Below are 14703 nucleotides of genomic sequence, written 5' to 3'. Positions count from 1 at the left end.
ACAAAGCAGTCGGCATGAAGCAGGACACTAAAATAGTATTAGTAATGATAATATTATTATTAAGAGGATGTTAGAAGAGCACCTAAGATGGCTCTCCATCTTAACTTCAAAGCAGCAGCCCTGAACAGTTGGCCAAGGCTCTGCTCTGACCCTTACCTCCTTACCCACTCACCCCACCAACAAGAATTTATCCAGTGCCAACCCTGTGTCATTCTTGATTAACACAAGCCAATTACCAACATACAAAACCAAAAATAGTTTATTGCTGAGTCAACCTGAGGTTCAAATGATGGGAGACAGGAGCCCATAGCCTTGCCAGGACACTCAGGTCAGGACAGAGATTAAGGCCCAAGTTCCCGTAGGCTCCACTTAGGGAACTACCTACTCTGATCCTGTTAACCTTGTTAGTCCCTCCAGGTCACTTCTACTTCATCTGTCCGATACCTGTGGAAAAAAAAACACACACACAGAAAACCTGGTGGACGGATATCCCTTAGAAGTTTCCATTCCTCTCTACCCTCATGATTCTGGACCCTCTTCCCTGCTGATTTTTGCCTACCTCCCATATAACCCTATTTACCCCTGCCAGGAGGATACACACCTCTGTGTGATCCCAGAATCACTAAGGGGGGTCCTGTGTCCTGCCCGAAACATCTCCCAGCCAGCCTGGGCTATCATGGCTCCATTGTCAATGCAGAATCTGGGAAGAAAAAAGATATGAAATTCGGGATTCAAGGGTGAAGAATCATAGTAATTGGAGAAAAAAAGAAAAAGTCAAGAAAGGGAAAGGGCCTTTACCTCTCATCTGTGGCAAAAAGCCGGGCTCCACGTTCCTGGCACATAGTCTCCATCATTTCCTGTAGCCTCAAATTACCTATGAGGAGGTAGGGGGTAGGTAGCCCTTTCTGCATGGTCCAGCTGTACACTTCATGTGTGTTTACTTACAATTATGAAGTAGAGGTTTGGGGGCAAGCTAGGAAGCAGAAACTTCTAATTTTCCCAAACCCTTAAGAGATTTAGACTAGCAGGAGGAAGACACCAATGTCCAAGAACAGGAAAGAGGCGCACAGTTCAATGATACATACACCCCACACCTCCCACGATGAGGGCCTCCTGGGAGCCACAATGTGCCATGGCTCGCTCTGTGATCTCTACCAGCATTGCAAACACGGTTTCCTGTGGGGAACAGATAAGGTGAGAACACCAGAGGGGATCCCGGTTCTGTTCTACTACGTAAAAGCTCCTCCAGACCCAACTGGGTCTCTCCCAGCATTTTACCCATTACCTGCAGAGAGAAACATAAATCCTCAGGAGTACACTCGCCTGTGGCCAGCATCCGCTGGGCTACATCCTATAATTAAAGAAGAAAATAAATAAATAAATAAATGAAGTATGGTTTGGGGATGACATGAGAGCAAAAATTAATGCGCCTGGAGGATCACTGTGTCTCACTACAATTCCACTTACCAGCATGTCTACACCACACTTTGCCTTTCACTGGCACTGAGCTATGGAACGGGCAGCATTTATTCGGGATTCAATAATCACAAATGTCTGCCCTGGCACCCCCAGCCCTCCCAATCCCTTACTCGGCTTAACTTTCTCCCTAATGCTTATCATTATCTGACCCTTTTTATTGTGTTATTATCTCCCGCCCCCACTTGTTTCTTTGTCACTACCACCCCCCAATAGAATGTTTAAGTGCCAAGTAGAAAGAGATTTTTATTTTGCTCTATGCTATACTGCTATTGCCTGGAACAGTGCCTGGCACACAGAGGTTTAATAAATATTTGCTTAATGAATTTAGTCAGCATCATTAATACAGACCAGAACTACGCTACAGACAGGAAATACAATGGTGAGCAAAACAGATATGCCTCATTAAAAAGCATGGCAGTGCTCTCTCCTCACCTGTCCCACACTCACCTCAATGAAAGACAGTATTCCCGAGAATGAAACGTCCATCCCCTTCACAGTATATGGCAGCTCAACTAGCTTCTTGCCTCTGTGTAGGAGTGAGTGTATGAGGCACGAAGCCTTTAGTCAGCTGGCTGCTCACCCTCCAAAGTGCTCCCAAACCTCGTTACTGTATGTACAGGGAAATCCCGGAAGACCCACCAGTCAGCCTTCTCCCTGTATGTACCCTTACCGCTTTGCCATCTGTTCAATATTGTAGCCTGGACTTGGGTCATTGGAAATCTAGCAGAAGGAAAAAGAGGATGGAATCGGATATTCAGAAAGCATAAGAAACTAATTCACTATTTCCTACTTCCATTTCCATGGCTCCCCAGAAATTTATCCATACCTTATGTTTTCTCTAGCCCCAGTGGCTTACCTTCAGCACTCGAGCAAAACGATCCAGACAATTACCCACAGCAATATCGATGGTTTCCCCAAAGATGCGGTAACGACGTTCTGAATATGCAATCACCTAAGGGTGATGAGGATGTCCATGAAACCTCAAGTCTGTAAAGAGGAGTATTTGGCTTTGGGGAAGAACATAGAAGAGGATCAACATGGCTGCTGCAGCTTCCAATAAAAAATGGAACAAAAGAACTCACCCAAACCCTGAATAGGTACTTTCTCATAGCTCTTATCTCAGAAGTTTATATGTACCCTGAGGATTCCCAGAGCAGATTCCTAACCTACAGAAGGCAGCCTAGGTCAGGGTAGAAACAATTCTCATTTCAAATACATTTTTCTAGCTTGGAGGTTCCTAATACATCCTTTAAATGCAGTCTTGACACTATGAACTAAACAGGCTTTCCGGCTTGGAGGCATGGAACCAGAGTCCTTCTAGACTATTCTACCAGGGCAGTATTATTTGGAAACAACACAAGAGGCAGAGTTGAAAACCTCCAAAAATCCTATATTGGATCACACTAATAACACACCCAACTCAGCATGGCAATCAACTTATGTTCATTCTTCACATATGACTAGCTTCTACCAGAGAATATTTACCACCCACTGACACATATACTTCTGACATTCAGTGTTTCCTTAAGACCATAAGAAGTCCTTTTCCCTTTCTGGTGCTGCTGAGGATTTCCTTCCATTCTGATATAGACTGTAAGCCGCTGTTAAAAGGCTGGGCACAAAAGGGAAAGGGAAAAAAAAAAATCCTGCCTTTCTACTTCTGCTGTCTACTTCTCTACCCAATCATCTTCCCTGTTTTCCCACCTTAACAGGTTTCAAGGGGAAGAAGAGAAAATCATCACTGCTTCTCTTCAGTAACTCTTGCAAGCTTCCGTTGCTACTGTGCATACCCCAAGTCACTAATTCTGTATGCCATCCTTCGGGCCCCTGTCAGTTATACGTCCTCTACCTATAAAAGTTCCCACATCATTTTTATAGGAATATGTGCTTCATCCTAAATAACTATGTCACAAAATGAAGTTTTAAGCCTTTCATTAGCTGGGGACGATGACTTTTTCTGAAAATAACCCTGTCAGGTGTTCCGTGGGAAAGAAAGACTAGAGTTCTCCAATCACAACCAAAAAAGGTCTTGTATGGTACTCCAAACAACTCTGGCTTCACCTATGAACTTAAAATGCCTTCTACCACTTATAAAATGTTTTTTAAATTATTTCTATTTTCACACTCTTAGATTAATAACTTCTATTTACTACCAGTAATGTAAAACAAAACATGAAATTATTGTGAAGAAACAAATCACATAGTGCCCCTTAGTTTTAATTGCTAAGATACAGAGAAAAAATAAGCTTCAGATTAACAAAAGAAAGAACCCTTTCATTATTTTGAAGGCTTCAATCTTTACTATTCTTTTTTTTCTAAATTGGGAATTTCTTATCTTTATAACCACATATATAAAAACCATATAAGGGGCGCCTGGGTGTCTCAGTCACTAAAGCTTCCGCTTTCCACTCAGGTCATGATCCCAAGGTCCATGGATCAAGCCCCGCACTGAGCTCCCTGTTCAGGGGGAAGTCATCGGCTTCTCCCTCTCCCCTGCTCATGCTCTCTCTCTCCGTCTCTCTAATAAATGAGTACAATCTTTTAAATAAATACATACATACATAAATAAATGCCATCCAATATCTTGATCATCCTGCCCAAATCTGCAATACTGCAAACTTTCTTGTGGGTTTTCTAGGGCATAACATTTTAGATTCAGATGAGCCCAGCTTTGTTCTCGCAGGTGCCACACTGAGTACATGAAAGTTGCTGGTACAGTGCCTTAGAAATTACGAGGGAACGATGGAGTACTCCAAATACCTGTGTGTTTCCTCCACTGACATACAGCACAGTTGGGCTGGTGGCTCCGGTGATAAGGCGGCCCATCTCAATGTGGCCTATACAGTGGTTCACGCCCAGCAATGGCTTATTCCACAGCTGGGCCACAGTGCGGGCCACAACAGCCACAGAAACCAGTGGGGCACCCATGCCAGGGCCTAGGGGGACAGAAATGGGAGTCAGAATCCTATGGACACTGGGGAAAACAGAGCTGGGGAAAGTAAGGGATGCAAGAGGTGAGGTAGGGGTAGTGGTGATAGGAAAGGAGAGCAGCGGGCTATTCTAACCTAGCCAGGCTCCAGGTATATTCTTCCATTGTCAACCACTATCCCAGCTATACCTTTGGTGTAGGCAATGCAATCAATATCCTGGGAGGTTAATCCAGCCTCTGTCAGTGCCTCCTGTAGCAGGTCCAGGATAACAGCTCGGTGATGCCTAGCAGTATCACCCGGAAGGAATCCTAGGAGATGGACACAGGTCAGAGATCACAGGGTTTTTCTAGAGCAAAGGCAGGTAGACTTGCCTATGGTTTTGCCATAGATTCCCTGATCCAAATTGCAATTCTCTACAATTCCTGAATAAACCCATTTTACTGGCAGAGAAATTGACTGGTTTTTTTTGTTTTGTTTTGCTTTGTTTTTAACATTTACACAGTGCAGGAAGAGTCCCTTTCACTCTCCTCAAGCATCTTGTCTTCCAGGTTTTCAGATACACTCTTTCTAGCCTGTTCAGCAAGGCTGACCAGCTCTCCAGAAATGCCCTTCTTCATACCCAACTCCTACCCAGCCTTCAGGACTCAATTCAAGTGAAAGCTACCTTTCACTTCACCCTTTGGTGATCTTCTCTGTGACCCTACAAACCCCATGCACGATCACATCTTTATACTCTACACACCACATATAACAATTAGAGCATTATAATTATTTGTAGTTTCCCCAGTTTAACCATGAGCATCATAAAGCACTGGCTATTTATCTTTGTAAGCCTGGTGCCAAAATGCCTAAAGGAGTGACTACTAAACACAAGATATATATTTTCTAACAAGTAACCCATCACAACATCACCATTTCAGGGAGGCTTTGCAGGTATATGCAAGTCAATTGCCTTCTCCTTTATATGCAGAAGTTTTAAGGGATGGTGGATAAAATACAATGTAAGAGGGGCGCCTGGGTGGCTTCAGGCAACTGCTCAGGTCATGGCTCAGGTCATGATCCTGAGTCCCGGAATGAGTCCCACATAGGGCTCCCAGCTCTGCGGGGAGTCTGTTTCTCACTCTGACCTTCTCTCCTCTCATGCTCTCTCTCACTTTCTCTCTCTCACATAAATAAATAAAATCTTAAAAAAAATACAACATAATAACTTAGAAATAACATTTGTTAGGTGAGTTGTAATACGTTTAGTAATTTCACTTATTTCTCAATATCTGCAATAATGCAGACATTATTATTTCCATTTAAAGAGTCAGGAACATAAGCCCCAAACCAAATACTGAACACAAATATTACTGTTCCTGTCTAACACCCAAGGTGGAAGTCTCTACACTCCTTCTCATTCTAGATAATTCTGATTGCATCTGTTACACTGTTCATCATACTGTAAAGTTTTGTTCTTACGTCCGACTCCATAGCGGTTCCTAATATCTACTCTTATATCCAGCACCCAGCTGACGATTAGTATATAAAAAGCACTCAATAAACGCAAAGGAAACCCAGAAAATACAGGTCCAAGTGCCTGTGACTCTTCTAACTATCAGCCTGTCATGTTCATACTGTCACATAGTCTCAGAGATTCGGAGCAAAAACCTCTACAAGCGGACAATGCGCCCCACGCCCTACTTTGCTAGCTAGTGCTTAGACAGATGGAAGGTGCTGCGGTGCCGAGGAGCGCGCGGCGAACTCCAGTTCCCCACACACGCACCTGTGCCCGGAGGCGTGACGTAAGTCCGCCGCGGGTTCGCCAGCACCACGCCATCCCGGACCACTCCCACGCCAATCTTGTTTGCGCTGCCTTCAAACCCCAGCACCGCCGGCATGGCGGAGACTGAGAGAAAACGCCGGCAGGGCTGGCTACCCCAGCAGCCGCAGAACCCTCACCAGGCCGCGCCGGGCCGCGGATTCCGGAGCGCGCAGGAAGACTCAAACGCCAGGTGCCAGGCAGAGGCGCGCACCGAGACAGGCGCCAAAGGGCTCCACGGCTCGCACGCCCGCGCCAGCCCCACCCGCTTCGTCCCGGCGACCCATCAAGGCCCCTTCAAGGACCTGTCCTCCTAACTGCCAGAGACGCTGAGCCGGCATCTGCTCCTTACATTCCTAGCCATTCCTTTACTTCTCTCCCGTGGTCCAGCCCAGACACCTCCACTGATTTTTTTTCCCCCTCTTGCCCAGCACTGGGAGTCTTCGGTCGGGGTGGTAAAACGAGTCGTGCATCTGGCACACTATAAACAGCCCAAGAATGAAAGGCTGGGGCCTTCAGTCCCTTGGAGACTTGGAGGCGGGGAGCGGGAAAGGCCGAGCCTCTGTGTCACATGGTCCCAGACGACCAGTCACACGCATTCCTCTGCCTGAGGCGGTGCACCCCAGGTCACGTGACCACTCCCCTTACCCACGTGGGGGCACAGCGTGCAAGACTCTTTGTGCTCGGCTAAGGAGGAGCCAGGCTGGGATCGGAGCAGGTCAGATACTGGGTTGCTCTTGTTTGCCCAGCAGAGGGGCTTCCTGGACGTCTGATCCGCAAGCCTAAGCCAGAACCCTGAATTAAGGCCCTCGATTGGCCGGAGGGCGGATCTCGCGAGGACGGCACAAGGCACCCTGAAATGATCTAGCCTTGTGGGTGAGGGGCTGAAGGGCCTGTGGTGCATGGAGGCGGGGAAAGGATTCAGAGATAAAATGGTTTGAGAGGCGGTACTTAGTGCGGGGGCGCCCGAGGGAGGAGTCTTTTCCCAAGCCTTAGCTGACTTCACGATCTCTTCTTGTCTGCAGGGAACACGGTAAAAATACTGCTTCGGTGGGCGACGTGGTACTGGTTCAGAAAAGCTTTCGTTACAGTGATGCCGAAGCGTGGGAAAAAAGGAGCCGTGGTAGAAGACGGGGAAGAACCCAAGATTGGTAAGAAAACGAAATGAGCCCCTATCCCTAGAGGCTGCCGTGGGGGTTTCTGATTCCTTCAGTGAACGGAAGTGGGAACGTACTCGGTGTGTTCTTGCAGATTGTAAAGAAGTCGTAACAGCTCTCCTTGGGTCTATAGTAAAGCGGATCAAAGTTGCTTTTTGTCAACTTTTTATCATTGTGTATTACTTATTTTGTAGAGCCAGAAGCCAAGAAGAGTAAGGCGGGAACAAAGAAAAACGAAAAAGAGGCAGGAGAGGGGCCAGTCCTGTATGAGGACCCCCCAGATCAGAAAACCTCGCCCAATGGTAAATCGGCCACCCTCAAGATCTGCTCCTGGAATGTGGATGGGCTTCGAGCCTGGATTAAGAAGAAAGGTTTAGATGTGAGTGGAATTCAGGGAGGGGGAAGGAACATTCTTTCGTATTGAACGATCTTGGGATTTAATCACCTTAACATTTTAGTCCCAACGTGTAGGTTTTATTTTCCCTTTGTGTGTAGATTTTTTTTGGTGAGTTAAAAGGAGGAGCTTCACCAAGTTATAGAACTACTGTATTTCTGAGAAATGTCCAATTTTTCAACTCCATTGCTATTGTTTAATGTATGGCTTCATCTCTTCACCATGCACCTTGTTTTTGGACTTGCTTCATTTCATCTCCAGTAGGTCTTCCATTTAAATTATTTAAATTATGGTTCATTTGGGGTGTCGTGAATTGGAGCCCCACCTGTGGCCTGGAGTTTACATTTTAAAAATAACTGCTTAAAAATCTTAACGTGGCTATCCACTGCCTGTGAAAGAAATAGTCTCTTCAGCATTGCATGTAATACTCATTTTTTCTGTTAGTTGCCAGTTACAGAGTTTAGCTGTTATGCTTACTAGAGTTTTTCTTTAAATATTTTATTAGAGAGAGTGCACAAAGGGTGGGGGGGCAAATGGAGAGGGAGAAGCAGACTCCCCACTGAGCAAGGAGCCCAACCCTGGGCTCATCCCAGGACCCTGAAATCATGACCTGAGCTGAAGGCAGATGTTTAACTGAGCCACCTAGGTGCCATGTGCTTATTAGGCTCTTAAGCATAGTGACTGTGTATAAGCAGTGTAGTTCTAGTACTTGGCACAGAGTCTTCAGTGAATGTCTGAATTGATAGTACTTTTTCTACTTTTCATTTCACTCACAGTGGGTAAAGGAAGAAGCCCCAGATATCCTCTGCCTCCAAGAGACCAAATGTTCAGAGAACAAACTACCAGTTGAACTTCAAGAGTTACCTGGACTATCCCATCAGTACTGGTCAGCTCCTTCAGACAAGGAGGGGTACAGTGGTGTGGGCCTGCTTTCCCGCCAGTGCCCACTGAAAGTCTCCTATGGCATTGGTGAGGCCCTGTTCATTCCTAATCCCTGAGCTCTTCCAATCCAACTGCTAATACCCTACCCCAGCCCCTAATGTGAATTATTTTCTTTGCTTTTCCTTTTCTTACTTTTTTAAAGATTTTGTTTATTTGACCGCAATAGAGGGAACACAAGCAGGGCGAGTGAGAGAGGGAGAAGCAGGCTTCCCGCTGAGCAGGCTCCCCTGACATGGGGCTCAATCCCAGGATGCTGAGATCATGACCTGAGCCGAAAGTGGATGCTTAACAACTGAGCTACCCAGAGGCCCCTTCTTACACTTTTTTATACTGATTTTGTTTCATCATTTCTGTAGGTGAAGAGGAACATGATCAGGAAGGCCGAGTGATCGTGGCTGAATTTGATGCATTTGTGCTGGTAACAGCCTATGTACCTAATGCAGGCCGAGGTCTGGTACGCTTGGAGTACCGGCAGCGCTGGGATGAAGCCTTCCGCAAATTCCTGAAGGGTTTGGCTTCCCGCAAGCCCCTTGTGCTATGTGGGGACCTCAATGTGGCTCATGAAGAAATCGACCTTCGCAACCCCAAGGGAAACAAAAAGAATGCTGGCTTCACTCCACAAGAGCGTCAAGGCTTTGGGGAATTACTACAGGCTGTGCCACTGGCTGACAGCTTCCGGCACCTCTACCCCAACACGGCCTATGCCTATACCTTTTGGACCTATATGATGAACGCTCGATCCAAGAATGTCGGTTGGCGCCTTGATTACTTTTTGTTGTCTCACTCTCTGTTACCTGCATTGTGTGACAGCAAGATCCGTTCCAAGGCCCTGGGTAGTGACCACTGTCCTATCACCCTATACTTAGCACTGTGACAGCATCCCTAAATTACTTTAAACCTGGGAAATAAGCCCCCCAGTTTAGCTTTAAAACTTAACCTCCCCAAAACATCCTTAAAAACTGCTCTCTAGAAATATGTGCACTGTTATTTCCCTTCTAACAATACAAATCCTTCAACCAGCCTACTACTGATGCTTTTCTTTAAACCCAATTTTTTTTTACATTAAAAAAAGCTACTGATGACTTCCTTTGAACTGTCCACATGAAAATAAAGAGCCATAGTTTCAGCCTTGCTGTCTTTGTATTCTACCCCTTCGTGGGGCTACAAATTCCCTCGTTTTTTACATATAAAGATAAACAACTAGAAAAGGATAGTCATGACCGTATTTATTTACAAGCACAGGATGAATCCCTAGCCTCCCCCAAGACAGCAACCCTACCCAGCCCAGTTAAATACTCCAACTAGGGGGTAAGGTTGGAAGGAGGAATTAAGGGAAATACAGGACTAGGGGAACATACCCCACATTAAATAGTTATATACACATCAGTTCCTGTGGTTCTGTACAGAGCAGCGGCTGACCCCACCCCCCCAGGACACGGAATGGGGGGAGAGGAGACTGAGGGTACTGAGGCCAGAGCCAGCCCCTGGTGAAGTGCAATAGCAGCAGCAAGGTCCTAATGGTGCACAAGAGGGAGGGAACCCCCAGGGCTACCCACCCCCACCCTGCCCTGGAATGTTTAAGGGACAGGAATGGCTCTCAGGGAGCATATTAGGAAGGACAAGGCTAGAACCCTCTTAAGGACCCAGGTTTAGGGGCAACATTCTGTCTATTTCACCCTAAACACAGCAGCCCTTGGAGGAAAGCAGATGGCCAGCAGTGGTCTTCTCTACCCCTCCAAACCTAGGTGAGGGCCTGGTTCCTTCCTACCTCTCCCCAGGGAAAAGGAAGGCAGCTGCTTGGCTCCCTTTACAGAAGCCGAGGGAGCCTTTTACCACGGTTCCCTTTGTAGTGTCACTGTCCCCACCAGGGAGGGGCCAGGCACAGTCTGTGGGTTGTCATGAAGCTCAGGAGAAGTTCTGGACAGGGTGGCTGACCTTCATACAGGCCCAATAGAGGGCCCGGCCCAAACACAGCACAGCCAACAGGATGACAAATGCCCAGGCTGCATAGATGCCTCCATATCGCCGTGCATGCTTCCATGTGCCAAACTGATGAAGAAGGAAGATGGGGTTACTGTTGATCTCTTAACATTTTCTAACATTTTCTAGAAATTGTAGTAATAGACTGGGAGCTTCAATCCCTGGTTCCCTATCCATGTGTATCCATCTTCAGGGACCTTCTTAGCCAGTTGTTCCGCTCCCTTCCCCTATGCAGGTACGTAAATTATACAATCCCAGACATCTGTCAGTTTTTCTGTCTGACAGGTGAGCCAGGTTTCCTTAAAACAACTCTTTAATTTAACCCATTTCTCCACTGTCCTATCTTCTGCATAAAGAAGATGGCTGCTTTTTACTCCTACAGTAACAATGAAGATTATCAGTTACCTTCAAGTTCAGTTCACCTACACATTAAAACAAAACCCCCTCAGTTAATCTTTCACTGTTTTTAAGGTAGACATTTCCAAAATCTTAGGCTATGGAGATGAAGCTGAAGAATGAGAGGGGCTGGATCAAGATTACTCACAGCAAGGCCAGTGGCAGTGACGGCCAAGAGTAAGCCAAGCAAGAAGCAGCAGATACATCTCTTTCGTGGATATCTGCGCCCAATAGATGACCTGTGGGGAGGCAAACAAATGGATGTTTGCAAAGGCCCTGCAGATTTTCCCACACATGTCAACAATTACTCACTCAACAATGCCACTCTCCAATCACTTACACTTTCCTGCAGTGAGGGCAACGGGCCAAGGTTCGGTCTGTGAATTCTGTCCACTATGGAGAACAAAAAGGGGAGAACCAATTAATAGAAGCAGGGCCATGTCCGATGAAGGCCTTGGGGCAGGGGAGGGTAGGAAATGAACAGAGGGGAAATTAAAACAAGCCTTTTTAGGATTATTTATCATAACTCAGAAATACATTCATGATTACTTCTGTTTCACCCCTCCTTCCCAAGACTTCCCAATATTCCTCCTCACCAGGAAAGTATTCTTGCAATGTCCACAGATGACCCTGACACCCATAGGTTGTGGTTCCGGACTCAGAGGTCCTGGATGCACAGGCCCCAGGTTGATGATTCTTTTGCTGTAAAAGAGAAAATGACTATGTTTAAATAACTTTTAATCCTAAAGGTCCCCACACTATCCCTCCTCCACTCCCTGCCAAAGTTCCTCTACTTCTCTGTATGTGTACTATACCCCACATCACCCCAACCCCATCCCCAGGGAATTGAGGAATAACACAGTTTAAACTTCAGATCTCTAATTTCTCTTTTATCTCACGATAATTCACCCAGACCCCTAGACTCTCTATTTCCTATAAGACACCATTTCACCCCAATCTTTTTATCGTCAGATATGAAAAATGGCTTTAACATTCTAAAAGATACAATAGTCTGCAGTATTTTCCTCCTTCTAAATAAACACGAGGCTCTTTCAACTTAAGGTTCTCTGCAAACATTCATCCTTTTTTTTTTTTAAGATTTTATTTATTTATTTGACAGAGATCACAAGTAGGCAGAGAGGCAGGCAGAGAGAAAGAGGGGGAAGCAAGCTCACCGCTGAGCAGAGAGCCCGATGTGGGGCTTGATCCCGGAACCCTGGGATCATGACCTGAGCTGGAGGCAGAGGCTTTAACCCACTGAACCACCCAGGCACCCAACATTCATCCTTTTTACGGCTTTCCAAATTTTCACTGATGCTCTTCTCCACCTTATGTCTCTTACCAGTAGGGCCGAGGGCAGGCAATCCGCTGGGAAGTCACTTTGCAGATAAGGAGACAGTTACAGGGGCAACGAACATATTTTTTCCCTGGAGGTGCATTCTTGATTGGCTAGAGAATAATGAGGACATCGGTAAGCAAACCTCTAATTCCAATCCCTTCAATTTCCTCCAAAAACACCTTCTGAGGAGAGATCAGAGAAATAAGATCTTAGCCAGGACAGACAGATGAAATTATAACATGAGATTCACAAATAAAAACTAGGCTTAAGTATCCAGGGCAGGTATGAAGGTGCAGGATGGTAAACATTATCTTCAGTGAGTGGCTTCTGGGGAAATGACAGTGTGAGACTCCTGGAACTGAAACTGGGGTTTCATGACTAGCACTTGGCTAACACCTGAAGGTCAGGGTCTAGAATCGAGGGATCAGAAAGAGGATCTAGGAAACAGGGCCCATTTCATAGATTTGTATAACTCACAGTGGCTTCATTGCAGACGCCACATTTGACTACATGCTGATGCATCTTGCCTTCCACGTTGATGAGAGACTGGCAGACTCGGCAGGTGATCATAGGGGCACTCCCACTGTCCGGGCTGGTCAGAGGGGAGTAGGGGGGCGGGTCCTCCCCAGGCAACACGGCGGGGTGTCCCTCAGGGAACGGGGGAAATGCTGAAGAGGAAAGTAAAAAGGAGGGTGGCATCACTTGCAGACACTTCACTGACGCTCCAAAGGGTCAGGGAACTCTTTTTCGTCCTCAACCCTTCTGACCTAGCTCGGCGGGCTTCTTATAATCCGTGCTTCAATCAGCTTCCCTGGAAGCCCCTTCCTTTCCCAAGCTCCGTGGCAATTGCGAAAGAAAGAGAGCTTCACCCAGTCACAGGTGCAACTGCTCCGCACCTGGCGCTGGGGCCCCGCCTCCGCCCCAGGCCCCGCCCCCTCCCGCTGCTCAAGAGTACCCCCGGGAACACCTCGGACCCACCCCGGCTTACCCTGGGGCGGGGCATGTTTACCGGCTCCGTACGGTGGTGCGGAAGGGGTCAGGCCTCCCCCGGGCCCAGCCCCACTCCCGCCCGGCCCCACTAATCCGTTGCCGCCGGCGCCACCGTCGATGGGCTCGGAGAGCAGCGGGGATCGCTCTCCGTCTGCCGCCATGGCCGCCGCCGCCACCGCCTCCTGCTTCGGCCAAGGATCCGGCTCTCTCCGCCGCTGCCGTCTCCGCAGCCACCGCCGCCGCCGCTACCGGGTCCCCAGGGCGCCTGCGCGCCTCGCGCCCAGCTCGCCCCGCAACCAGTGGCCCACCCCGCCCGATTCCGTCCCGCAAGCACGTGATAGGCTATCCCCGCCCCGGCCGTGCTGTTATTCGTGGCCACAAATCAATTCTTGGTCCTGCCAAGGCAGCTCTTTTTTTCCATTGGGGAGCGCCGCGGCAACGTCAACTGTCACATGACCTCCCGGAGGCCGCTGGGCCTGCAAAAACTGCACGTGACGAGAGGTTCTGCGAGCCATTGGAAGCGTGGCCATCGCGTTACCTCCAGACCAGGAGGTGGGGCTAGGCGGCTTCAGCTGGCTGGTCACGTGTTTCAGGAAGCCGCGCGTCCTCTGTTACGCGCCCACAGTGGGCGCGGAATCGTTGCTCCTCATTGGCCCAAGGATGCCACTAAAAGACATCTCCTCTTTGCGGTTACAGTTGGTCTCCAATTGGCTGGCCTCTCTGGTCCTGTGACCCGTGGGGTGCAACTGTATTGGTCCGAACTTTGGTCCAGAAGCCGGGGGCGTGGTTGAAGGAGCGGACAGTGAAAGTGTCAGAGCTGGGGCGGAGCTGCGAAAGGAGGGAGGTCGGTGGTGCTTAGGCAGGCTGCAAAGACACCTGTAAAAAGTTGGAGTAAAGGTGTACCAGTACGAAATGGATTGAAACGTTAAGGTTACCCAGCCTTTCTCGCTGGAGTCACTTCTGGAACCAAACCCAAGCCTGGCTTCTCCAGGCACCTGCCCTGCAGACTCCACCTTCCCACTCCCCACCCCTGGTTATGAAATTGCCTCTTTAATGAGTCTGGATCTACCACTACAAGGATATCTCATGTTTCACTCAATTTCTTGACCCTACTAAGTATAGGGATATTTTAATTACTTTGACAAGATGAGACCGTTTTTAGACTAGTCACAACTTTGCCCCAACCAGGATACTGCTAATGGAGGTTATTCTGACAAGTACTGGAAAAGCTCATGAGCAGCTCGGGCGTTTCGACATAGAGCCAATCCTACTCACTCTCCGGTTCATCCGTATTC

The 14703-nt window shown here is 47.7% G+C and overlaps 3 protein-coding genes across 8 annotated transcripts; 1 reads left to right on the top strand and 2 right to left on the bottom strand.

Annotated features, from left to right (window-relative positions):
• Positions 1 to 241: 241 nt before the first annotated feature.
• OSGEP (O-sialoglycoprotein endopeptidase) lies at positions 242 to 6733 on the bottom strand. The gene is made up of 11 exons (XM_080809817.1): positions 6175 to 6733; positions 4598 to 4717; positions 4240 to 4415; positions 2336 to 2431; positions 2150 to 2199; positions 1927 to 2005; positions 1286 to 1351; positions 1086 to 1176; positions 799 to 874; positions 602 to 700; positions 242 to 444 (listed from the first exon to the last, which is right to left on the bottom strand). Exons 1-11 carry the CDS (start codon positions 6287 to 6289, stop codon positions 405 to 407), a joined length of 1008 nt encoding a protein of 335 aa, XP_080665943.1. The 5' UTR covers positions 6290 to 6733; the 3' UTR covers positions 242 to 404.
• A 24-nt stretch (positions 6734 to 6757) lies between these two features.
• APEX1 (apurinic/apyrimidinic endodeoxyribonuclease 1) lies at positions 6758 to 9829 on the top strand. Of its 3 annotated transcripts, none has more exons than XM_080809832.1 (5): positions 6758 to 6928; positions 7236 to 7361; positions 7562 to 7746; positions 8538 to 8730; positions 9060 to 9829. In XM_080809832.1, the coding sequence occupies exons 2-5, from the start codon at positions 7304 to 7306 to the stop codon at positions 9575 to 9577; spliced, it is 954 nt and encodes a 317-aa protein (XP_080665958.1). In that variant the 5' UTR covers positions 6758 to 6928; positions 7236 to 7303; the 3' UTR covers positions 9578 to 9829. The 3 variants fall into 3 exon arrangements, with proteins under 3 accessions (XP_080665958.1, XP_080665959.1, XP_080665960.1); XM_080809833.1 differs by having other exon boundaries at positions 6911 to 7082; XM_080809834.1 differs by having other exon boundaries at positions 6911 to 7086.
• Positions 9830 to 9914: 85 nt separating this feature from the next.
• Positions 9915 to 13851, bottom strand: PIP4P1 (phosphatidylinositol-4,5-bisphosphate 4-phosphatase 1). 4 transcript variants are annotated; one of them, XM_080809879.1, is made up of 7 exons: positions 13407 to 13851; positions 12896 to 13086; positions 12422 to 12528; positions 11676 to 11781; positions 11420 to 11472; positions 11228 to 11318; positions 9915 to 10752 (listed from the first exon to the last, which is right to left on the bottom strand). In XM_080809879.1, exons 1-7 carry the CDS (start codon positions 13567 to 13569, stop codon positions 10609 to 10611), a joined length of 855 nt encoding a protein of 284 aa, XP_080666005.1. In that variant the 5' UTR covers positions 13570 to 13851; the 3' UTR covers positions 9915 to 10608. The 4 variants fall into 4 exon arrangements, with proteins under 4 accessions (XP_080666005.1, XP_080666006.1, XP_080666007.1 ...); XM_080809880.1 differs by having other exon boundaries at positions 13428 to 13787; XM_080809881.1 differs by lacking the exon at positions 11676 to 11781 and having other exon boundaries at positions 13407 to 13680.
• Between the last annotated feature and the right edge of the window lie 852 nt (positions 13852 to 14703).

The sequence above is a fragment of the Martes martes genome, assembly GCF_963455335.1.
Source record: "Martes martes genome assembly, chromosome: 7".
Classification (NCBI taxonomy): domain Eukaryota; kingdom Metazoa; phylum Chordata; class Mammalia; order Carnivora; family Mustelidae; genus Martes; species Martes martes.
The sequence above is the reverse complement of the archived record's forward strand: the minus strand, read 5'-3'. Positions and strand labels throughout refer to the sequence as shown.

Bases quoted from the DNA above. Each gene is read 5' to 3' on its own strand.
- PIP4P1 (XM_080809879.1), bottom strand. From the start codon at position 13,569: ATGGCGGCAGACGGAGAGCGATCCCCGCTGCTCTCCGAGCCCATCGAC. The intron at 11,782-12,421 runs GTAAGAGACATA...TCTCTTTTACAG, and splicing joins GCCTGCCCTCGGCCCTACTG to CAAAAGAATCATCAACCTGG. The intron at 10,753-11,227 runs GTGAGTAATCTT...CTTCTTCATCAG, and splicing joins TCACTGCCACTGGCCTTGCT to TTTGGCACATGGAAGCATGC.
- OSGEP (XM_080809817.1), bottom strand. From the start codon at position 6,289: ATGCCGGCGGTGCTGGGGTTTGAAGGCAGCGCAAACAAGATTGGCGTG. The intron at 701-798 runs GTAAAGGCCCTT...TTTTCTTCCCAG, and splicing joins CTTTTTGCCACAGATGAGAG to ATTCTGCATTGACAATGGAG. The intron at 445-601 runs GTGTGTATCCTC...TTTTTTCCACAG, and splicing joins GATTCTGGGATCACACAGAG to GTATCGGACAGATGAAGTAG.
- APEX1 (XM_080809832.1), top strand. From the start codon at position 7,304: ATGCCGAAGCGTGGGAAAAAAGGAGCCGTGGTAGAAGACGGGGAAGAA. The intron at 7,362-7,561 runs GTAAGAAAACGA...CTTATTTTGTAG, and splicing joins CGGGGAAGAACCCAAGATTG to AGCCAGAAGCCAAGAAGAGT. The intron at 8,731-9,059 runs GTGAGGCCCTGT...TCATTTCTGTAG, and splicing joins GAAAGTCTCCTATGGCATTG to GTGAAGAGGAACATGATCAG.